The sequence below is a fragment of the Gopherus flavomarginatus genome, chromosome 3 (genome assembly GCF_025201925.1).
Source record: "Gopherus flavomarginatus isolate rGopFla2 chromosome 3, rGopFla2.mat.asm, whole genome shotgun sequence".
Classification (NCBI taxonomy): Eukaryota; Metazoa; Chordata; order Testudines; family Testudinidae; genus Gopherus; species Gopherus flavomarginatus.
This window is the reverse complement of record NC_066619.1, coordinates 39,905,051-39,929,741: the sequence shown is the minus strand read 5'-3', so window position 1 is coordinate 39,929,741 and position 24,691 is coordinate 39,905,051. Positions and strand designations below refer to the sequence as shown.

Genomic DNA, 24,691 nt, shown 5'->3' with positions numbered 1-24,691 from the left:
AGCTGAGAGTGGGGAGTCAGGACGAGGGGCAGCCAGAATCTAGCTGGAGCCAATCACTGGCACCAGGCTTTCTTGTCACGGAGCTGTGAAATTGACAAGAATGACAGCCAAAAGCCAATGTAAGTAATGCAGTGTCTACACAGACACTGTTACCGTAACTACACCCACATAAGCCTACATCTCTTGTGGAGGTGGAGTTATGATGTCAGTGTAGCAAAGCACTTACATCAGTGGGAGCAAGGCTGTGGTGTGTACACTGACAATTACAATGATTAAGGCAGCTTACATCAACCTAACTCTAATGTAGACCAGGCCTTAGTTTAGAACTCAGAACTGGGTATAAATAATTCAAATGGTTACTCTAATACACTGATTTCATTTGTCAGGAGTTAAGCAGCCATCGAGTTTATCTACAGCTCCTGTCATTCCTGGCTTCTCTAACCTAAATTTGTGTAATCTGCAATTCTTGCCAATTCACAGTTCGCCCCTTTCTCCAGATCATTGTTAAATATGGTAAGCACCAATCCTAGTATGAGTTCTTGGGCATCCCACTATTATCTTCATTTAATGTTAAAAACTGACCAATTAATCATATTCAGTTCTCTCTCTTAGCCAGTTTCTAATTTATGGCAGAAGTCTCACATTTCATCTTTTGCCCACTTAGCTTCGTTAACATCTTGTGAGGGACTCTGTCAAACACTTTTTGATAGTCCAAATATATTAATATCAACGGGTTCTTTTTTTCTATTTATTTGACAGCTGCAAGGAAATCAAATACAAAAAGTGATTTTCTTTTGCAAAGTTCTGCTGGCTTGTCCCTTCTTAACTGAGCTCATTTTAATTTTATAGGTCTGTCTTTAACTGCACTAACTGGTTAACATGGTACAGCCTGGTAAGGTTCTCTGGAAATTAAAGACCATTACTGCCTGAGAATCAGCGACTGAACCAGCACTCTGGTCACTGTTTAACCAATCAGGTCCCAGAGAGTCCCTGATTAAGGAGGGGAGTTCACCATTACCAGACTAGACTGGGGCTGGATAATAAATGACCTAATTAGCCCATGGATAAAGAGCACAGGAAGAAAGTTCAAGGGGGGAGAAGCAGGAGATGGGGAAAAGAAAATTTAAAATGGCTCACAGGGCCTGATGAAAGGGAGTTCTCTGGGAAGAGACACCTTCCTCTACCCACTGGAGGAGAGATAGTAGAGTGGGGGAATGTAAATACGTAACTGCACTAGTATGTTTAAAAGGTGGTGGAGTGAAACACTGTAAAAAAGCTGCACGGTGGTATCTACTAAAAGGAAGTCTGTGGAAGCAAAAAAGGACAGGCACATTGGGATCCCATCATATTGCCCCCTAGAATCTGTTTTTTTTTTTTTTTTTTAAAGTATTGAAGTACCAGAGTACTTTACCTAGACAAAAAACTTATGATCGATTACATTCCTAGTGGTTCTTTTGCAGACTTCAAACTTCTGATTACTATTAAAGTGTTTGTGTTGTAGTAACATCCAGAGACCCGCAATTAGAGTCATGGCCCTAGTGTACTAGGCATTGTACAAACAAGAGGAGACAGTCCCTACCCTGAAGGGCTTACAAATGAAGAATGAAATTTAATGACAATTAAGAATGAATCTGTTTGTGTCTGGCAATTTGTTCAGCAATTTCTGAGACCTTCCAATCCCCAACCTAGACTTACCTGTCCTAGTTCGTTTTCCTTTCTACTTCTACATTTTGAAGAACATCCTTTTGGCTAAAGTAAATTATTGCAGCTTGTCACCGATACACTTTTTTGCTTGCCTTCCAGCTTTGTTTTACTTCTGGAACCGACTCATATGTATTGTTTGGGACTAAATCAAGAGTATCTTCTCTTGTGTGCTCTGGAACTAGTTTCAGCAAGCAATTATTTATTGTCAAATCTCTCTAAATATTTGACTAGTTGTGCATGTTGCTGGAATGACACATTATTACTCCTTCAGATTTTGTGGCCTTCAACTTGATGCAACCAATTCTCACTATCTTGGATCCAGAGACCAGGAGCATAACCTTTATAGTTGTACCTTTATGACCTGAGAATTGTATCCTTACAGATTCTACATGTAAGAACCAGTACTTAAATTTCTTCACAGGTTTCACATCTAGTAGCCAGTTCCTTGAACTTCTAGGTAGTATTGGATCCATGGTAATCCAGATGGGGCCAGTGCCTTCACTGTACTCAGAATGGAGAATATGAATTTAGCCATTCATACTCACAGCTGCCCTGAGAGGTAAAGCCAATGCAAACTGAGCACTTCCTTAGGCACGCCCTTTCTCCCAAATACAGAGAGCAACTTGGATACCAGTCCTTCAGATATTTTTAGCGGCCTGACATCCAATTTAATTCCAATCTCATTCCTATCTTCTGTCTGGATCTGTACAAGATTGCTTGGTAAGGAAGCAAAAAAAAAAAAAAAAAAAAAAGAAAACTGGTCTGAACTACACAGCAGCAGAGACCGTTATTTTAAAAAATGTGTTTTAAAATCAACTCCATAAAGTGAATTTGTAAAATAATAAAGGGTTTGGGGAATAAACTGTCCTGCAGAACAGACTAGACAGAAGAAGGTCCTGAGACCTGCCACCTTCAATGGTAAAGTAACTTTGAGCTGTTGGAGCCATGACCCTTTCACACAGCATCCAGATTAACAAGAGGGAGAGCATGATTGCAGTAGTCACTGTGGTCATTTTTTTAAAGATGATTTTGTGTCTGCAACACTGCAACAAGAGTGGGGATTTCAATGCAATTTACAAATAACTGATTTTACCCAACACCTCTGAGGTAGGCGGTAATAACTGCACATATTAATTGCTTTTACAGATGAAGAAATTGAGGCACAGAGATTAACATGTAACAGAACACAGGTCTGACTCCCTGCCTTCAATCAAGCCTTCCTTCTTTGGGGTTATTCAATTTACAGCAATTTTTTCTGACTTGGATTTTTGTTTCTCTCTTTCTAGATGAGGTCTGAATACATACCGCATGGCTCTCAGTGCAGTTTTGTATGCCAATTCAGCATCATGAGGTAGGAGAGAGGTGAAGAGATACTTGGCAAATGTGTGCATTGGAACACTCTCTCGATGGATGATTTCACCTAAGCCACTATACGGGCCAGCTGTGAGAGAGAGAGAGAAAGAGAGAGAGAGGGAGAGGGAGAGAGGATGACAGAATTTACACATTGTCAAACAAACACCACTATTTTTTTTTAAGGTGCAAAAAGTGTTTAAATTATAAATTGTTAATGTGCTCAGAAAGAAAAATGTCTAACACATAGAGAAAATATTCAAATAGTCATGATAGGGTGAGGGCCTTACAAATGATCAGATTTAAACTCCTGCATTGTCAGTGCTAAATAAAAACATAAAAAGAGGCATCCTGTTGGGCTTATTGTAGGATTCAGACAGTCCATGGGTTACATAACTCTTCTAAATTTATAGATGAATTTAAAATTCTTTTCCCAAAGTTTATAATTAAAATCTTCAGTTTAAGTGAGGCTACTTTAGGCAGTAACCATTTTACAGAAAAGTACATTTTTCACACTGAGAATGGGGCCTCCCCAATATCAGAATGGCAGTCAGCAAGAGGAAGAAGGTACTGTTCACATTTTGTTTAAACATCTTTTAATACTTCTCAAGCACCATCAAGAGGAGATTGGAACACATTTTACATTGAGCCCCCAAAAGATCAGTTTCCAATTGACTTATGCCAAATATCACAAGATTCATGATAAAAATCAGAAGCCTCAGCATACTGAAGACTTGCAATTAAATTAAGCAAAAAATTAAAATAGAATATACCTTGCAACAACTTTTAGTCTCCTGCTTTTCCATGCATTTAAACGGTAGCTACATACAGTGTGAATTAATCTATGTTAAACATGCAAAAGGTCATCTTCATATTGCATTACTAACTCTTTTTGTTACACCTAATTATGAAGAAAGACGCACTAAACACCACTGATGTGATTATAATCTTAAATCACTGCAGTTTTTCTTTATTTGTTGACACTGGTTGTGCCTAAATTGTTTGAATGTACTGAAATCTTTGCAGTCAGGATTTCTCAGCACACAGCAATGCAAGAGCTCCTTACCCACTCCTTGTAACTGTGTACTAGACAAGCATATTGCTACTCATTTAACCTCTACAGATTTCCTGCTATGACCACCTGCTTATTGCTCTCATTAATCATGACAAGAAACAATGATCTGAAAGCCTATCCTTTCATTCACAGAAGTGAGTAACAGACACCAGGGAAAGCTTGAGAAGCCATTCTTTCACAAAAGGTCCCAGTACTATGTAAATAGTGTACTGCCACTGTTCATAGAGTCCAAGCTATGGGAAGGTGGTACAGGAAGTACAGAACCATGTCTACCCCAGATCCTGGCAGACCTCCTGTTACTACATCCACGGGCCAGCCAGTAGCCCTGCAGTTCCACCACCATATGGGATGAGGAGGGGAGAGAGGATTCCAGTACCAGCCAGCAATAATTCTGGCTCTTCTGGCTTGTCAGAGACTGGGATGTTGTGCAACCTCCAGAGCAATACACTATTCCTCCTGATTCTCATGTGTAATCTTTCATTCAAAGTATTTTTCAGGAGACATACTTGCCTACTGTATGCATGAAAAGCTTCTCATTGCTCTGAGGCAGTGAATTTAGCACCCAGATTTAAATATTCAGCCCTCAGCCTTTCCCCCCCAATAGCCATCACCAGTAGAGCTATGAGAACAAACAGATCTTTTGGTTTACTAAACAAACCGAGAAATCAAAAAAAAATTGTGTTTCAGGTTGAACAAAAAAGTTTGGGCTGACCAAAATGAAACACTTCATCACACTGAGGGTTTTTTTTTTTTAACCTTTTTAAAAATTGAATTAAAATTCAAATGAGAAGCTGAAATCTTTTGATTAAAAAAAAATTAACACAGGGACTGCTTAGATTTATCAAAACGTATAGGGTATTGTCTAACAAAAAACAATGCAACCAATTAGACACAAATTCATAAAATGTTTTCTACTAAAATCTACATTTTGCTGTTAAAAAATTTCATCCAAAAAATTCTGTTCAACTTTAATCACCGGACCCTCATGCAAACACAGAATGTTCACACCACTCCTACGACGCTTCAATTATTCAACAATCAATATGTAAGCACCTAGGATAATAGGGTAATAAGGAATAGCCAGCATGGATTTGTCTAAAACAAGTCATACCAAACCAACCTAATTTCCTTCTTTGACAGAATTACTGTTCTAGTGGATGGGGGAAAGCAGTACACGATACCTAAATTTTAGAAAGGCTTTTGATACAGTCCTATACGACATCCTCATACGCAAACTAAAGGAAATGCAGTCTAGATGAAATTACTATAAGGGGGCACAACTGGTTCAAAGATCATATTCAGAATACTTATCAATGATTTGCTGCCAAACTGGGAGCACTGATCTAGTGAGGTTCTGCAGGTGTTAGTCCTGGATCTAGTATTATTCAATATTTTCATTAATTACTTGGATAATGGAGCAGAGACTAGGCTTACAAAATCTGCAGATGACACCCATCTGGGAGGGGTTGCCACTACTTTGGAGGACAGAATTAGAATTCAAAATGGAGAACTGATCTGAAATCAACAAGATAAAATTCAATAAAGATAAGTGTAGTAATTTATGCTTAGAAAAAAATCAATTGCACAACCACAGAATGGGGAATAAGGAGGTCGGTGGTAGTCCTGCTGAAGAGGGTCTGGGGATTACAGTGGATCATAATTAATTGAATGAGTCAATGCTGCGATGCAGTTGCAAAAAGGCCAGTCAGTCTGGGAAATATTAACAGGAGCGTTGTCTGTAAGATATGGGAGGCAATTGTCCTGCTGTGTTTGGCACTGGTGAAACCTTAGCTGGAGTACTGTGCCCAGTTCTGGGCAGCACAATTTAGGAAACATGTGGACAAGTTGGAGAGAGCCCAGAGGAGAGCAACAAAAATGATAAAAGGTTTAGAAAACCCGACCTACGAGGAAAGGTTAAAAAACTTGGCATATTTAGTCTTGAGAAAAGAAGACTGAGGGGAGACCTGATAATAGACTTCAAATATGTTAAGGTCTGTTATAAAAAGTGCTGATCAGTTGTTCTCCATCATGTCCACTGAAGGCAGGACAAGAAGTAATGGGCTTGATGTGCAGCAAGGGAGATTAGGGTTAGATACTAGGAAAAACTTTCTAACTATAAGGGTATGTCTTCACTACCCGCTGGATCGGCGCGTAACGATCGATCCAACAGGGATCGATTTATGGCATCTAGTCTAGACTCCATACATCAACCCCCGAGCACTCTGCCGTTGACTTCTGTACTCCAGCACCGTGAGAGGCACAAGCAGAGTCGACGGGGCAGTGGCAGCAGTCGATTCGCAGCGGTGAAGACACCGTGGTAAGTCCATCTAAGTACGTTGACTTCAGCTACGTTATTCACATAGCTGAAGTTGCGTAACTTAGATCAGCCTCTCCCCCAGTATAGACCAGGGCTAAGGGTGATTAAGTGCTGGAATACGCTTCCAAGGAAGGCTGTGGAATACCCATCAGGTTTTTAACAACAGGTTGGACAAACATCGGTCAGGGATAGTTTAGGATTACTTGGTCCTGCCTCAGCACAGGTAGCTAGCACGGCTGGTGCAACCACTAGGCGGTCGCCTAGGGTGCCAAGTAGTTGGGGGCGCCAAAAAGCAGTGTCCTGGCTCAGCAGGGAGGAGCCGCCTTCAGGAGGACCAGAGAGCCAAAGTGTCAGCGTATGGGGGTGGCGAGCCCCAGCCATGGAGGAGCCGGCGAGGCACAGAGGGGGCAGCAGCCATGCAAAGGCGGCAGAGCCACTAGCAGGGAGTAGCCAGACTTCCTGCCTCTCCTGCCCAGGCTGTGACCCTGCACCCAACCCCCCAGGGCTCCTGCAGGCTGCAGCATGTGGGCGGCAGCCCCTGTGCACTCCCCAGCTCTCCCCTCGTCGCACTCGGGCTCTGTGGCTCCCGGGAATGTGAGCCGCCGCTGCCGGGGCACAGGGCCCTGAGCCTGCTCTGGGAGGGGCAGTGGCAGTGGCGGCTCACTCTCTCGGGAGCTGCAGAACCCGAGCGCAGCGAGGGGGAGGTGGGGGGGGGGGCACAGGGGCTGCCGCTCGCATGCGTCCGCTGCAGGAGTCCCCGGGGTGGGGTGGGGAGGTGGCACCAGGCCGCAGCCTGGGCAGGCGCGCCTCCCAGCTTCCCCTCACCGCACTCGGGTTCCGCAGCTCCCAGGTGCAGGAGAAGGATGGCTGTAAGCAAGAAACAGCAGGAGCAGCGCAGCCTCTCCTGCCCCATGGCGGGCTACGCTCCCTGCATGTCCCTGCTGCCGCAGAGGCTGCCACTGCGCTGAGCTCAGGCTGCCCAGCTCCCCCAGAGAGGTGCCTGGTTCCTGCTGCTCTCAGCTGGCAAGTGCGGGGCCCCAGCTGAGCTCGGACCCTTGTGTCTCTCCTCTGCAGCAGCGCTCCCGCCTGCATCCTCCCGGGTGGCAGCAGTGGCAGCAGCTGGGGAGCTTGAGAGGAGGAGTGGCCCCCGGGCAAGCAGGGGAGACTTCGAGGTGAAGAGGCTGCTTGCATGGCCCGAGTGCTGGAGACTGACAGGTATCTGCCCCTGCCCCATCCCGGCACCGCCTGCTCCCCGGCTCAGTGGCCGGTTCTCCACAAAATTTCAGTCGCAAAAAAATCAGAGGTTATTTTTCAAAATCAAGCCCTAAATACTAACACTTTTTGTGTTTGACTAGGCACTATATCCACAATGTGCAATATTCAGTTTCTGCACCAATGGTCTCAAATGAAACTTTTGAGCTATTTAGTCTTGGACAACGATAAAACCCTTGTTCATTTACGAGGCTATCAGTATTTTGTCAGACCGCAAGTGACATATTTAGAATCTTGCTACCAGAGAACAATTGATACCATTATTTATCAATTGTGAGCCTGAACTGAATCATTAGGACACCAAAACTATGAATAACTTAAAATTTAATTTGAAGCATAAATACAATAAAAATGAAAAGCAAGGGACCATAGGTCAGCAAGATGCTTTATCTTTCCAATGATAAATTCTAATGTACTTCAAAATATTGCATGATTAGAGACCTGAAAGATCTTTAACTGGAGTGATTATACTTCTAAAAAAAAATCTTAAAATTAGTAAACAAGTCAACTCCCACAGGAATACTTTTTTTTTTTAATGACAAAAGTTGAACATCTATTTCAAGATACCTTCTAATAGGAAGACTGCTTGCTTTCGAAAGATCTTCACCAGTGTATCATCCAATTCAATTTCCTGTAGCTTAGAAATGAGCTGCTCCTCATTTCGACAAACTTTCTCTTGTGCATACAAGCCATCTGGCATTATTCGCTGCTGCCCCAGACCTATCAATGCTACTTCCACAGCTAGTGTAAGGTAAGATTCCCCTTCTTCTAAGAATTTGTGTGAAGGCAGGTGCTGGTACTCCAGAGATTTGCACTGCCCCATGTTCTCTGTAAAGGGTTACAAAACAAATAATACATCACAAACAATTTTCATCAATAATTGGTTTGCAATCTCACATTCAAATATTTCTTTTATCTGTTATTTTAATTAATTATTTTTAAAAAGTGAATTACTGTATTAACTTTGAAAGATGCCACTAAAAATCACTCTTCAGTTTTGGTAACAATCTGTTTTCAAACATCTTTTTAAAGGTTAAGATAAAAGAATACTGCCCTATTGTAAATCAATAGGGACTTCCATTCAATTCTTTAGGACAGAAATGCATGCAACTGTCATTGAAAAATAGAGCCACACGTCTAGACAGAAAACACATTAAGGTTGCAGTAACTAAAAGCCAGGAAACTCAGGTAAGAATGAGAGATTTCATACTCAAATGATAGCGATTATGAAAAATAGCAACTGTCCCAACTTTGTGTTCATAGGGCAGAAATATCAGCTTGCACTTTGAATGTCTTTGTTTTCACCTCATTCAGTAACTACCCAAGCCCTGATCCTGCAAAGGGCTGGTAAGGAGAGGACCCTTACATCTTCACAGATTTCCACTGAAGTTAGCAGGAATCCATGTAGGGTCTGTCCCTGCAAATCCATTAGCACGATCACAGTCAATGATTTTTTGACCATCCATCTGTTTGCGAGTCATAGAATCACAGCACTGGAAGGGACCTCAAAAGGTCATCTAGTCCAGTCCCCTTAGGATGACCAGATGTCCCGATTTTATAGGGACAGTCCTGATATTTGGGCTTTTTTTTTTTTTTTAAATATGGGCTCCTATTACCCCCGACCCTGTGTCCTGATTTTTCACACTTGCTATCTGGTCACTCTAAGTCCTCTGCACTCACTGCAGGACTAAGTATTATCTAGACCATTCCTGACAGGTATTTGTCTAACCTGCTCTTAAAAATCTCCCGAGATTCCACAATCTCCCTAGGCAATTTAGTCCAGTGCTTAACCACCCTGACAGTTAGGAAGTTTTTCCTAATGTCCAACCTAATGTCCAACCTAAACTGCCCTTCCTGCAGTTTAAGCCCATTGATTCTTGTCCTATCCTCAGAGGGTAAGAAGAACAATTCTTCTCCTTCCTCTTTATAACAACCTTTTATGTACTTGAAAACTGTTACGTCCCCTCTCTGATTTCTCTTTTCCAGACTAAACAAACCCAATTTTTTCAATCTTCCCTCACAGGTCATGTTTTCTGGACCTTTAATCATTTTTGTTGCTCTTCTCTGGATGCTCTCCAATTTGTCCACATCTTTTCTGAAATGTGGTGCCCAGAACTGGACATAATACTCCAGTTGAGGCCTCATCAGTGTGGAGTAGAATGGAAAAATTACTTCCTGTGTCTTGCTTACAACACTCCTGCTAATGCATCCCAGAATGATGTTTGTTTTTTATACAACAGTGTTACACTGTTGACTCATATTTAGCTTGTGATCCACTATAATCCCCAGATCCTTTTCTGCAGTACTCCTTCTAGGCAGTCATTTTCCATTTCGTATATGTGTAACTGATTATTCCTTCCTAAGTGGAGTGCTTTGCATTTGTCCTTATTGAATTTCATCCTATTTACTTCAGACCATTTCTCCAGTACATTTTGAATTTTAATCCTATCTCCAAAGTATGTGCAACTCCTCCCAGCTTGGTATCATCCGCAAAAACTTTATAAGTGTACTCTCTATGCCAGTATCTAAATCATTGATGAAGATATTTATAAATTTTTTAAAATGTAACAATTATTTATGATATGGTAAATATCATCTGAATGTCTTTAAACACAACTTGTTCCTTAGTAAGGGTAACATACAAAATTTCAGTATTGAACAAAGTTATAAATAAATGCATTATTATGTTTGTGTAAAGTTGTTTAATGTTTCATTCTCATATTATAGCATGCTTGGTGTTTTTTTATATAGCACCAAAGACTTGCATGGCGCTTCATAGATACACCATATTACAAAATATGGTCCCTACCCCAAAGAGCTTACAAACTAAATCAGACACAAAATAGTTTTTGACAAATAGCTATAGGAAAGACAACTGTAGCAATGAGAAGGGATACTGCTCTTGGGAGACCATTTTTACTAGAAAGCATACCATGCAAATAATTTGTTGTTAAACATATTTGCTGTATTTTTACCTTTCTAAATTTAAAAAGTTTTTCCAGAAGTAGATAGTGCAGGATTAGAAGTTTACTGAAGAAAAAGTAGCTCAATTGAAAAATCCACACACAAATATTGGTTTAGTTTTTAACCTAAAACTGTTTTTAGACTTCTCACCCAAATGAAAAAACAAAATTGTTTCAGAAATGTTGATTCAAAATGAAATGTTTAAACTCTTGATCTTCAAAGTGTAAAATGAAACACAATCAACCTTTCTGAAAAAATTTTTTGGAGTTTTTTTTTTGGCCAAAACTATTTGCGAAATTCAACCCAAATCCATGTGCACAGAAAAATGCATTTTTTTCTGCAAATTTAGTATTTGCCAAAAATTTTTTCCCCCATTTCTACTGCTAATATAACTCATTATATGTTAGTTCTATAAGATTACCTTGTAAAACAACATGCATTACACTAGGTATACCATCATTTTTAGATTTTTCCAGTAATTTCTTAGAACTAGGATCTAGTACTTACTTATCCAAAGCAGGAAGACAAGTTTTGTTAAATAGATATTTCCAGCATAAAAGACAGGCATTCTTCAAGCTTGAAATAATTATCAGCAATGTTTAAAGTTGTTTTCAGTTAAAGTTAATTAAATATTTACTTCAAGCACTGCCTCCCATGTTTTCACAGGGAATGCTCTGCTCCGAAGCAAATGTTTCCTTAAAGTTAATTTGAAGAGGAAAAGTATTAAAATGCTCAAAATTTCTCAAGAAACAAATAAGATAAAACTAGAAACAGTTTTACCTGTGAAGTCTGAAAAGCCATGGAAGGTTTCATCATCCACCCTGCAGGCTTCCATAAGGCTACTGAAGAGGGTGCCAACTGGATCCAATGGGTGCCCCACCCAGCCTTCAAGATTAGTTATTGAGGTTACTCCTTTGTGGAGAAGTTCTACATCAGGAAAATTAGATAAATATAAAATGATAGGTGAGTTTTAATAATTTACACTAAAAACAAGACCTTATCCTAGGCACTCTGTCCAACATCCATAGAATGCACAGTAGTTTGTGTTTAGAAATAAACAGAGTAATACTTTTCTTATTTTTAGTAATAAATATTACTTAGTTGCTGTCCCTCAAACATGTAAGGAAAATGAACGAAGCTCTCTCACAGCTCTACTTTCCACGTGCTCCAGAGAGTTGCACCATGGGTCAGAAATTCCAACCCTAGTGTCTTTTTGAAAACTGTTATTTGCTAGCCAGGTAGTCCCCTGGGTGGGGGAAGTGGGGAGAGAAGCATCTTTGCTGAAAAATTACAGTAAAGAGGAAACACTTCTGTAAGATAAATGGCAATTTCAGTTTCCTCATCCAGAAACACTGCAGCACCATTTTTATATTCCAAGTGAATCTGATAGAGTTGAGAGAACTAATAAAAATACTCTAAAGTGTTCCATTTTCATAAATAAAATATGAGCTTATCTTGCATCTAAATATTTATTAAAGTAATAAACTCAGGATGACAGCTTCTTTTAAAAAACAGAGTCAAGGGTTTAAATGAGGTATTGTATACAAGAAAAAACTGCCCTTTAAATTGACAAAGTGTGGTTTCTTGTCATTCTTAAATTCAAGGCAACAAATTCCTCCATGGATACTTCGTTTCATAGCTGTCAACTATCAATCAATCAGAGCATGAAAAAAATTATTGTTTAGCACAGTGAATTGAAGGAAGTACAGCTCTGGTAATAGAGGTTATAGGGTCCTCAAATTCCTTTTCTACGAGCAGACATTCCCATGACAGTAGCTTCCTTTTGACTGCAATTCTAAACTTACATTTCCCCTGGACATGTATGTACTGTGTAAATATGTGAGATTAAAGGCCATATTGGTAAAAAAACGTAACTGCATAAAAAACCCACTGAGTGCAATAATTGTGCTCTATTTCTCCACTCCAAATACCCTTGCAGATACAACTCCTCCTGTCCCATTTCACAGGAAAAGTGTCATCTCTAAGATTGATCATGCTTAATACACATCATCAAGCTTTAGAATACTGGAAAGATTGGTTCTTACTTATCTGATATGTGGAGCTATTCAAGCAGCACAGCTACAGCATAGAAATTAAAATTTTCAAGCTGAAACATTACTAGGAGGACTTCTTTTGGGACTCAAATGACATGTTTATTGTAATCAATAACATATTAAGAAAATAAAACAATTGTTCCACCAACAAGTAGTCTGTGTGAAAATAAAGATTAAAAACCAAAAAAAGATTACTGCTGGCATGTAGAATCAAGCCTTCTACATGCCAGCATGAGTAACCTCTGCCTTCTGAATGACACCCTAGTACTTGAATATATCTATTTGTCTGTTTATGATCTTCACTTGCAGTGTCACAACAAACAACGGCTTCAATCCTCCAATCACATATCCAGATATTTAACTCTACTCATGTGGGATGTATCAGCAGCAGTGTTGTAAGCAAGACATGAGAAGTAATTATTCTGTTCTACTCTGCACTGATTAGGCTTCAGCTGAAGTATTGTTCAGTTCTGAGTGCCACATTTAGGGAAAGCGGTGGACAAACTGGAGATAGTCCAGAGAAGAGCAACAAAAATTATTACAGATCTAGAAAACATGACCTATGAGGGAAGATTGAAAACATTGGGTTTGTTTTGTCTGGAGAAGAGAAGACTGAGGAGGGACATAACAGTTTTCAAGTCCATAAAAGGTTGTTGCAAGGATGAGGGAGAAAAATTGTTCTCCTTAACCTCTGAAGCAATGGGCTTAAATTGCAGCAAAGGAGGTTTAGGTTGGACATTAGGAAAAACTTCTTAACTGTCACTGGAAAAAATCACCTAGGGAGGTTGTGGAATCTCCATCATTGGAGATTTTAAAGAGCAGGTTAGACAAACACCTGTCAGGTATGGTCTAGATAATACTGAGTTCTGTCATCAGTGCATGGGTCTGGACTAGATGATCTCTCAAGGTCCCTTCTGGTCCTATGATTCTACTTGAGTAACCCGACTGACGTCAATGGAACTACAATGGCATGAATAAATCTACATATAGTGTCTGTGGGACTGGGGCCTAAAACAAAAAACTCTATGGGCAGGAGTCAAGTCTTTATTTGTATATATGGGAGATGTCTAGCACACTTCTGAGTGCTCTATTAAAAGGGAAAAAAGCAAGAGCTGCAACATTTAAAAAAAAAAAAAAAAGACATCTCAAACTAAAACAGTGTTCTCATCTGTTCTTACACAGCATGGACCACATGTTGGAGAAACTGTCTCATGGACAACAACAACATCCCTATGGCAACTGCAGCAGTTGCTTACATGGAAAACTAATGTTAGAAAATAATTTAGTGTATTTTAGCTGTCTAGTTGGGCAATTTACTAGCTGGAAATGAGAAACACCAGTAGTATGCGACTAGTCAGCTGCTTGCAGACCACCAACAGGTTTTCCACACAGCACCAGTGGTTCGTTCTCTCTCCCTCTCGTGCATGCGTGCACACACACCCACCCACCCCTCTTTGTTTGGAAAATGGCAAAGCCATGGGATGTTGAGTGAAGATGCGTTACATAGTGAAATCTCACTGAAAATTCTGACAAATACTAGTAACAGTTCTTTGCACTCATATAGAGCTTTTTATCTAAGGATCTCAAAATACTGTACAAACATTAACGAATATAGCTTCACAGAACGTCAGCAGATCAGCAAGTGCTGCTAGGCTGATTTTACAGTTAGGAAAACTGAGGCAGAGAAAGATTGAAGGTTAAATTTTCAAGCCAGGTGTCCATCCGGTCTCTGCTTATGCTCTCACACACTTATTTCTGTACAAACACCTTCACATGCTTTAAAAAGTTTAAACATGTCATAATGCAGAACTCCTTGGAAGAACTGGGAATAGAACTCAGATCTCTAGCTTCCATTCCTGTTCTTTAACAAAGCCATCCCTTCTTCCCTGTTTATGAGGAGGCCTGTTCAGGCCCAAGCCACTCTTTTACTTCTAACTTTAATTTTAGATTAATTTGAGTGGCCAAGGACTGAACATGCTTTTCGGAGACGAGACCCTTATGGGATAATTCCTTCCAAAATAATGAAGTAGTACATTGCTAGGACAGTGCTGACAAAATTACACCACAGACGGTAGTGATTAGAGAACTTTTTTCCAGTTATATTAATCCAGCATCTTTCACAAGCACTAAAACTTAAAAGAGTCTCATTCTACACTAGGCATTCCTTCAATTATTTTGTTATCCTTTCTGTCTCAGAAATACATGGCACAAATAAAATTCTCCAGAGGGAAACAGGAACAAACAAAACCCCCGCAACCATGCAACCACACACAAAATGCTCCATTTTAAAAAGATTACACAAAAGCAATATTTGTATTGCAATAATGCCCGAATCTCCCGATCAGGATAAGGACCTCAATTACGCTAAGTATATTACAAAAAGAGATAGGGAGTTATAGTCCTTGCCCTAAAGAGCTTTTAATCTAATAAAGGACTTAGACATCCAAAACATTACATTTCTCACTGGTCAGATAAACTGGTAATGAAAAGTAACAGTCACCTCCACTTCTGTAGTTTCTAATAGAGTTAGTTTCCTCATGCAAAACTCCATACCAGTTTTTTGGTCACCTTGTAATGTCCTTTGCACTTCTCTCTTCCCTACATTTACCTTTCTTCTGAGCCCGGAACATGTCCAGCTGTTTCTGCTGCTGTCTTCTTAGTGTGTTAACAATAGCTATTGCTAGCCTCAGTGCTTCTCTTGGGTATCCATGAGATCGTAATGCATCAACCCTTGCACAGGCTGTAGGAACATGTTCTAAAACACAGAACATAATTGGAAAAAAATACATCCATGTCTGTAACGCCCCCCAATTTTACTATGCTGCTTGAAAGGTTATTTTTAAGCAATGTAAAGGGACTTAAAAGGTTATTTCTGAACCAGCATTTGAAGGGAGGATCTGTTCCTATTTCCAGGCCTTCCAGTTATCTTCCCACCATCCCTCAAAAATAATGCCATAGAAACTGAACAAAGCAGCAAGTCATGGAAACGTCTTTCCGGTTTAGCCACTTACCATGCCAGAGGGGCCACCCGTGAGAGTCAAAGAGTGAGTTTTCAGTGTCGTCATGGTAACAGTAGTTGGTGTATAAGTCACTGCTGATAATGTGCTGTAAGTGGCTGTCCTGCCAGTGGAGATCGCATGCCTCGATAGCTCGAGTGAACACCGTCCGATGCGGTCTGTTTAATGAATCTGTCATTTTCACAAATACAGAAAGCTGTCATCAGCTTTTATTTATTCATATTTTAATAAATCATTCAAAATATTTTTCAGTCTTGCTGTCTAATTCCTCCCCCCACACTCGTGGTACCCCGTCTCCTTAAGTAGCAGACTGCAGATGACATTTTTCACATCCTAAATACTAGATAAATCAGATGTTTATTCCATATTTACTTTTCCTTCATAAAAAAAGAAAAACCATCGATATCCATTAAAACGAATGCTAAAAGGTGCTCTGTAAATAGAACCGTCAAATCGCCTTCTATTTTATCAATGTACATTGAACACTCCAGCTAGACAGACAGCAGGCATTCAGCTGACTCCCATATTCTTCTTGAATCCTGGAAGGTCCAGTCCTGCTAGTATCATTGGCTTCTACCTGTCACTTCAGCCATGTAACTCTGCTGGAACACAGAGTCAGTGTATTGGGGCAGGACTCTGGTAAGTGTTGCTTTTTATTTTGTTTTAAAAGGTGACATGGTTCTACATAGTTTGAAATACTTGTAACCTTTGTCATATTAAATAATTTTTAAAAGGCATAAAATACGTGGAATAAAGTAAACATAGTATACTAAAAATCACAGCACTGATCTGAATTTCTATTGGAGAACTCCATGTGGCAGCAGAATTCTGTTGCTACCAAGATGTCAGAGCTGAAATTAGCATAACAAGTTGGGCTGGACATTAGGAGACCCAACAAGAACAACCTTTGTAGGGAGTTATGTGCTGAATGTCCCTTGTTTTCCCTGGCTACAGGTGGAGATTAAAAGCTAATCTGTAAGTGAATGAAATTTGACAATTCTCTTCCCAGGTATCTTTCAAGAGACTGCACGTGACCCATAGGAGACACCTCACCAGTCCAAGCTTTTATCCTTCTTCCGCAGGCATTAAATTTTCCTTCATTTTATATCAATTTGAAATCAATGTGTATTCGAAATATTGTAGACGTGAGGTTTCCCAGATCCATGTTTCTGTATTGCAAGATTATATTCTTATATAAATAGAGCTCTTACTTGTATACATGGAGGATATTTCCCCCACCCTGGTCCTTTGCCCAAGGAGGGTCGGATGGGACTTTCAAAGTTGAACATCTCCTAGATTAACCATAGAGAGACTGCTGCAGAGCAACAAAACACCTCTCCTCTCCAAGAAGAGGGTGTCCTGCCTCTGCAACAGTCCCAGCCCCATGAATAGAACCTGGGATCTTGTGTCAGTGCAGTGTTAACCACAGGGCTGATCCCACAAATAGATGCTTCATTTTAACACATCTAATTTCATTTAGTTGCAGTAGCATCTCTTTAAATAGCTACTGAAAGCTTCACAACTGAAGAAAACCACATATAGAAAAGCTCAGAAAAGCATGCCGGCAGTGATAACAGCTTAAAGAGCAAACAAAAAAACCAACCAAAAATGCTTATATACTTTAAATACAATTCATTAAATTAACTGAAATATAGATACATGGAGCATAGATATAACATTTTTATAAAACAAAAGGGTTGGAAACATTTAGAATGGCTCTGTCTTGAAATATTTTATGTAGTAAATACATTTGAACACACACCCCTTGCTCAACTATCATTACGAAAATGTATTTATCCTCCCTTCACTTGATACTTTAGTTGTCCATATGAAGACCCACTCCCAAAGAGAGAGAAAGTTATTTGTCCCAGGAAAAAAAAAAGTCAAATTCTGCAGAGATATATTAATATATAGCTTACAGCATATGTTACAATTAGTGCATCTGTTCAGACTCACCTTGGTTAGCATTTGCACCCTGAGGCAAAGCATTGGTTAAATTGGGCAGCTCGTTTCCATGGTTTCCATCTTCCCAGGGACAAACATCCACACTGTTCCATTTTTTCAGCTGTTTTAGCCAACTGGCCTTCTGCTCCAACTTGCAGTGAGGATTTAAGACTATACACATCCAAAGAGCACCTGATTTCAAAAAAATTGCTCAATTATCTTTTCTATTAAAAGAGCAACAGACAATGACTAATTTTAAAAACCTATGGAGTTTTACCAGATGGTATTTTTATACTATAATGTTTTTTCCCCTGCAAAGCCACGCTGTTAGCCTCCAAGTGTGGTCTAATACTTGCGGACCGTAAGTTCCTGACTCAGCATCACAGGGTTAATGTGACCTTTTTCAACCACTCCAAATAACTTAATTAGAATATACAATCTTTCTACTGAAATTGAACATATAAAAAGATAAAGCGGGTCTTCATATGAAGCACTACAAAATCTAAAGCCTCCACTCATTAGTTTGTCAGAAAGGAATATCAGTTTAAAGTGAAAAGAGAAAGAATCTACACCCAAGTTACAAAACTCACCCACCCATCCTTTTAATTCTGACAGAGGAAGCAAGTGCATCAGTTTAAAAACAACGCAAAAGAGAAAATGTAGAAGAAACAGAATTATATTTGCTATGTAATTATTTCCCAGTTTTACATTACAGTAAAATATTTTGAAATAAAAGTAAATATATTAAAACACAAGTATACATACACTGTACACATATACCTCCACATCCTCAGAACTTATCAAAACCTATCCAAAGAACTGTAATTCACACTCAATCATTTTCAAATCACATTTAGATTTCAGAGATTTAATATTCATTCAAGATTGCAGCACTTTTTAAATACAAAGACTTATTTTTACTGCCATTATTTCAGTAATTAGGTTAAACTGTAAAATGTTTTACATTCTCTCCTTACACAACTCAAAGAGAAAGCTGATTTGTGCTGACATTTCACACATACCGTCAGTTCAGAATCTGACTCCTTGACACTGTGTAACAGGGCATCCACAAATACTTCAGGGTCTGTGGCAACAATTTTCAAATGGAAACATTTTTCTCGGTATCAGCTGTCTCTTTACCAACGTGAACTCTGACAGCAGCATGAAGACGTGCTATTTAGCAACACTTCATTTGTTCATTAAGGATGTACTTTACACACTATAGGAGGTTTGCAGAAGTGCCTAAAAACTGCATGACAGATGCCCAGAAAAAAGAATAATGATGCAGCTGGCTCACCTAAGGTTGTTAAACTCTAGTAGCCAAATGATAGCTTGCTAACTAAGAAAGTAAATGGTATACCTGGAACACAGGCCATCATTCAACAGATTCCTAGAAGTAACTTAGCATTCTGCTATCCTACACACCATAGTATGGGAGCGTATTCTTAAGTACCACTCAATGATGAGCCAATGGAAACTTAACCTTACAAGATCAAGCCCTCAAAACCTTCAGATGCTGGTGTGGAAATGGGGGCAGGGAAGTGTACAAAAAAAACCCCAAAATCTGAGACACACCGCAAAATAAGACAGGGTGCAGCAAAGGATAGAAGATGGTGTCACTAGAATAGCATAGGCGATTTGGAACAGTTAGACACACTAAAGGAATCTGTTTTAGAAGATTAAACTTGCAGAAATATATAAAAGAAAAATATACTGAATCTGGAAGTCAAGAACTCTTTCTCCTACGGCCCTTTTTAATCAACTCTTACAATTTCCTTTAGACACTCTGTGCAGTGGTTTAAACATATTGCAACCCTCCTAAGCCAAGTAAAATTGAAGAATTTCACTATTTTTACTAGTAAGCACCAATGTGCTCAGCACTGGCCCAACATACAATGAAGATGGTCCTTGCAATCTCCAAGATAAAAGAGGAAACAGTGAGGAATGGCTAACTGATTTATTAATTATTTTCTTCAGTAGCACTTATGAGCACTGAAGAGCATGACAATGCAACCCTCTGTATTAAAAAGAGACTAATACAACTTAACACATTGCAACTGGATTTCCAATGATTCTAGAAAAGCAGCTAAATAAACCAAGGTCAAGCACAAAATTTTAACTGTATTTGATGACTATTCTAAATTATTCAGCAGGGCAAAATATACAACACTGAGAATTACAGCTACAAAACTGATTTATAGTATGAAGGAATGCATAAAGCAATCAAAACCAGTCAAAAGAGTTAGTGAAGGCCTACCATGCATATATTACACTTAGGAGGAGGAAGAGGAAGAGGAGGGACAGAATTTCAAAATATTTAATTTCAAGCATCTACTTTAATTTCAAGAGGGCAACTGTGTTGTGAGTTTAATTATATCAGTAGCTGTATTCTCAGAAAGCCAAGCTATTTAGTGTAAGTTAAACACAAGGATTAATTCTTATATTAAGACCTTTACACAGAAATCCATGCGTCACATCAAATAGAGGTTATATTACGTTATTTGATTAAGTCCCACGTACAGAACGGAACTCCCCCATGTGCCACTTAAAATGTTAACTCCAGTAGACAAGCTCTAGGAGGCATCCTTTTAGATATCGAAGCAAAGCACAAGCTTATTCTGGTTTTGAACAATGGGGTTCTTGGAAGCTCCCAGCTACCTTCTACCTAATGGCTCCCATATGGGGCAATTACTAGCCATAACCACTGCTTAATACAGGTAAGGATCAAGTAAAAATTAAGGACAACTACCTTTTGTGAGGAAACTTTTCTTATCCCATCTCAGACTCAGGAAAATAACTTAAGAGAATTTCAGCAGACTTCTCAAACTTGCATCCGACAATGTGAGCACTCACCCACAAAAGCTCATGCTCCAATACATCTGTTAGTGTATAAGGTGCCACAGGATTCTTTGCTGCTTTCCCAAACTTGAAGATTGCTGTACACAAAAGAGTCTGTACTAAAAAGAGCACTCCTGTACTCCAAAAAGGATATTCCCAATATGAAGAGAAGTTCACCATCTTGACATAATGAAATCCAGCTACCAACATGACCCACAACATAAACAAACTATTGCCCCAATAAAGACAAAAAAACCCTGGTCAGAATATATAGTATTAGAAATGGGCACAACTGATCACTCAATACAGCTGCCATATTTTTCTCCCAATACTTTGGAGGTATTTTGATCCAGGCTAGTGTCCCTCTCATACAGGCCCAAACAGACTCCAAATCCACACACTACTGAGAAAAAAGTAAAGTTTGGATTCAGATTCTGGACTGCGTCCCACCTCTTTCCAATATGAAAATGCTCAAAGTGCAAAGGTAAAATATCACAAACCAATATGCAAATGTCATTTTTCCCTGAAGATAATTGGATGATAAGTCATGCTGTGACTGCAATTTGATATTAATTTCACAAGGGAACAAATACTAAAACTGTCACATTTCAGTGAGGAATTGTCTATTCTGGCTCCACAATAATCCTCTTGACCTGAATAAAGCTATCTTTGCCTCAATAGACCTTTGGTTCAAACAGCATATCTTCAGAGATGTACCGCTGTCATTTGTCTCCAGTACATCTCATCCCACAAAAAAATGTATTTTATCACTGTTCTCCATAGTATGTGGTTTCCCCATACATATAGCCAAAGATTAGCATAGCTATATTCTCTCAAGACACCCTGTTCCAGAACCAAGGCTGTAGAAAGGGACAGTGTGTCCATGCTGACTCAGGATTTAAACAAGTAGAAAATAGCATTATTAAAGTGCTCAGTTACTGTAACAGTAGGTGCTGTAATAATTACACTCACAGTATGCATGTATTCATCAACCATAAAAAAAGAACAAGGAATGTATACAGACTCTCCGTAGAGATTAAGTATTACTCAGTTCCCATAAGTCCCATTACATTTCACCCCTTCCCCAACAACTGGAAAAACCCCACCTAATTTTACTGTGTGGAAACAAGATAAGAAATTGAAGATTCAGCCTACAATTCAAGACTGATTATATTAGTCAAAAGAAATCTGCTTTCTCTAAAAGTATGATGATGCCCTGTCAATGATGGTATATAGCTAAGCTTGTCTCAGCATTTTCACAAAAACCATTTTCAGTGGTTTAACACACTACCGTAATAGGTTGCTACAGGCTGAAACTTGGTATAAGGCCTTAGCCTGCTGGAATTTTGTATTAAAATGTTTATTTAAGTCAAGTCACTCATTTGTAAAATTAAAATATACATTGTATCTGCACACAAGTTGCTGTTTATAAACTTACAAAGTTTTTATGCTAGCACAACAAACTTTCATTTAAGAACCAAAATTTCAAAAGCAGTCAACTCAGATTACAAGAGTAGCCACATTTAGAATTTTCACTGTTAATTGTCTGGATCAGTTTTCTTTGGTTAAGAGTGGCTATTGCACAGTGGAATTAGGTCAGCCACACTGAGTCACCATTTGTTGCATATGTGTCATCATACCTCATTTTGTCCTATGTGATTCTATTATGGAAGTATTGATTTAGAACATTTAGGTGTTACATATATGCCACGTGGATGTTTAGAAAACTGAACTCATTAGCCTTTTTATGTTAAAGGCTTTAATGTCAAAAGTGGCTGTTAAGGTAGGAAATCTGTTTAGATGTAAAATGACTATACAGCATTATATAAAACTTTATAATCCAAAACTTCTATATAAACACATAATACCCACATTGGAACAGCAACCAGACAGTTAGCAAAATAACAGAAGCAAGTCTAGTGTGTACTACTTCCCCATCCTCAAGGGCAAAGCCCCTACAGTCACTGATAAAACCACCTCCTTCCTACATGCAATAAGAGGTCTCTGTGAGAACAAAAAGTATTCAGAAGCCCCACTGGAGAAGGATCCAATTAAACAGCTGTTTTTATATAGAATAGTAAAGATGGAGAGTATTGTATTGAAGTGCTTACTCTATCATAAGAACCCCAAGGAGAAGTACTCGCAGTATTCAGTCAAATCTGAGTAGCAATTTTATTCATAAAAACAATTCCTTAATGCACTCTGGTTTTTCTACAGAGCCTTCAGAAAGAATCTGCAATGGGTGTTGTGTTTCTTGGAGAACAGAATGTTTCATTTTGCTCTAATTCATTCTATTACTGAATTAAACTTTGATGTATTAGTCTTGACAAGTGCTTCATGCTGATTGTATTGTGTATGATAGTATAATCACTCCCTATGCATTTCACACTAGCTGGCTGATTAATGCAACAGATTACCTGCAGCATTGATACATTCTGCACACTAAAATCTGTGTGTGTGTTAGGGGGAGCATAGGTGTACCATAAGGGGGCAAAATGAACAGATTTCTAGTTCCTTTAACTTACTTCCCTCTCTCCCAAGACTGTTACATTAAAAAAAACAACATTTCCAATGTCATGGGAGCAAGTGTGTTCTAGTGCAGAGAAATGCGCATCGGAATTCTACACTCAGCTCTGATACTCACTCATTGACCCTTGCACAAGTCACTGAACTGTTCTGTGCACATATAAAGTAGGTTTAATACTAACTTTCACGCCAGCCTCAATATCAGTGTCGTCAAATTTTAATACATTAAGAAGATGAAGACAAAAATGCATCTCATGATTTAATGTGATTGTATCCCTTGTCCTCTGTTTTTTTTTTTTTACGTCCTTTGTTCTATCATCCCTTACCAAATTATACTTAGTTTAGGCTCTTAGCCTGCAAACTACTGTGACTGCGTGGAGCCCCACTGACTATGACAATGGGGCTCTGCACAGATGCTGGGGTCCACTCAAGCAAAGCAGTTTTCAAGATCAGGACTACAGATGGTCATCTCCTCAAGACATAAACTAGTTACGTCCATCAAATCTCAGTTAAGGGCCATACTTCTGATTCCTTACAAATAATTATTCATTTTCATCATTAATACAACAAGAGGAATAATTTTATCTACAGAGCCGGAAGAAAACACCAGGTGTTTTCAAAGAAACCCACTGGTTTACTTTCCTAGCATTCATGATACCTTTATTTCTAAACATTCAGAATAAACTAACAGCATTGTTAATACTAGAGCAAACAAATGGGTATTAAAACTTTCACTAAACTGCTCATGGCTGTTTTTTAAATATATACCTTAATTATTCCCATAATAAATTCAAATAATTACTTTTGGTCACAGTTAAGTTGTGAACAGAAAATGGGATTCTCGTTCCCATTTAGCATAAACTAAAGCATAGACTAAATATTTCTTCCGAACAGTTTAACAATTACAAATAAAATTTTAAGAACCACAACATGCTTGCAGATCATTTTCAAAATGAAAAAGAGCAAAATTAGTCAGATAAATTGTTCACTATGAATAGATCATACAGCTCTACCGCACTACTTCACAGGGACATTAAACAACTCAATTTTTTCTACAGCATTTCAACTTTCTTGAGATGAGAGGGACAAGGGGCTTGACCACAAGAACTGAAAGGGAGTTGTTGCTGAAATAAAGGACCGTTTTTGAAAATATATTCACATTAAAGAAGGATAAGTACACTCAGATAAAATCACGAAGATGCATAGAGGGAGAGGACAAGAAAAACAGCATGATGACCAGCATTATGCTTACATAACTGAAACACATCACCACACATTCACATAAGCCTCATCTATGGCAACATGTACAGTACAGGCACTATAGCTGTAGCTATACACTGCAGTGAAAGGCAGGCTATATTCACACTTGTCACTGTGGTGTGCAGCTACAGGCAGCAGTGAAAGGCTCTGGTAGACAGGAGATGGCGGGACACTACACTGCTCAAAATAGCAGTGTAGACATGGGAGGCATTGCTTGAGCATGTACAGACAGCCAGGCAGGGTATGTACCCTGGGGTTCAGGTGGGAAGGGCACTCTACTCACCTAAGCAGTGCCTCAAAGTCTACACTGCTATTTATACCCAGGCTAGCTGGGTGTGCTGGGTCTGTACTCTACACTCTGCCATACATG

At 39.1% G+C, this 24,691-nt stretch overlaps 1 protein-coding gene across 3 annotated transcripts in view; it reads right to left on the bottom strand.

Moving 5' to 3' along the window:
* ZSWIM6 (zinc finger SWIM-type containing 6) overlaps window positions 1-24,691 on the bottom strand; it is a 163,929-nt gene that overhangs the window by 17,294 nt on the left and 121,944 nt on the right. For all 3 annotated transcript variants that reach the window (XM_050946872.1, XM_050946873.1, XM_050946874.1), the window contains exons 5-10: window positions 17,710-17,889; window positions 15,748-15,924; window positions 15,345-15,491; window positions 11,463-11,609; window positions 8,286-8,546; window positions 3,010-3,145 (exon numbers count right to left, since the gene is read on the bottom strand). In XM_050946872.1, the coding sequence (XP_050802829.1) occupies window positions 3,010-3,145; window positions 8,286-8,546; window positions 11,463-11,609; window positions 15,345-15,491; window positions 15,748-15,924; window positions 17,710-17,889 (1,048 nt within the window). The remainder of the gene's footprint in view (window positions 1-3,009; window positions 3,146-8,285; window positions 8,547-11,462; window positions 11,610-15,344; window positions 15,492-15,747; window positions 15,925-17,709; window positions 17,890-24,691) is intronic.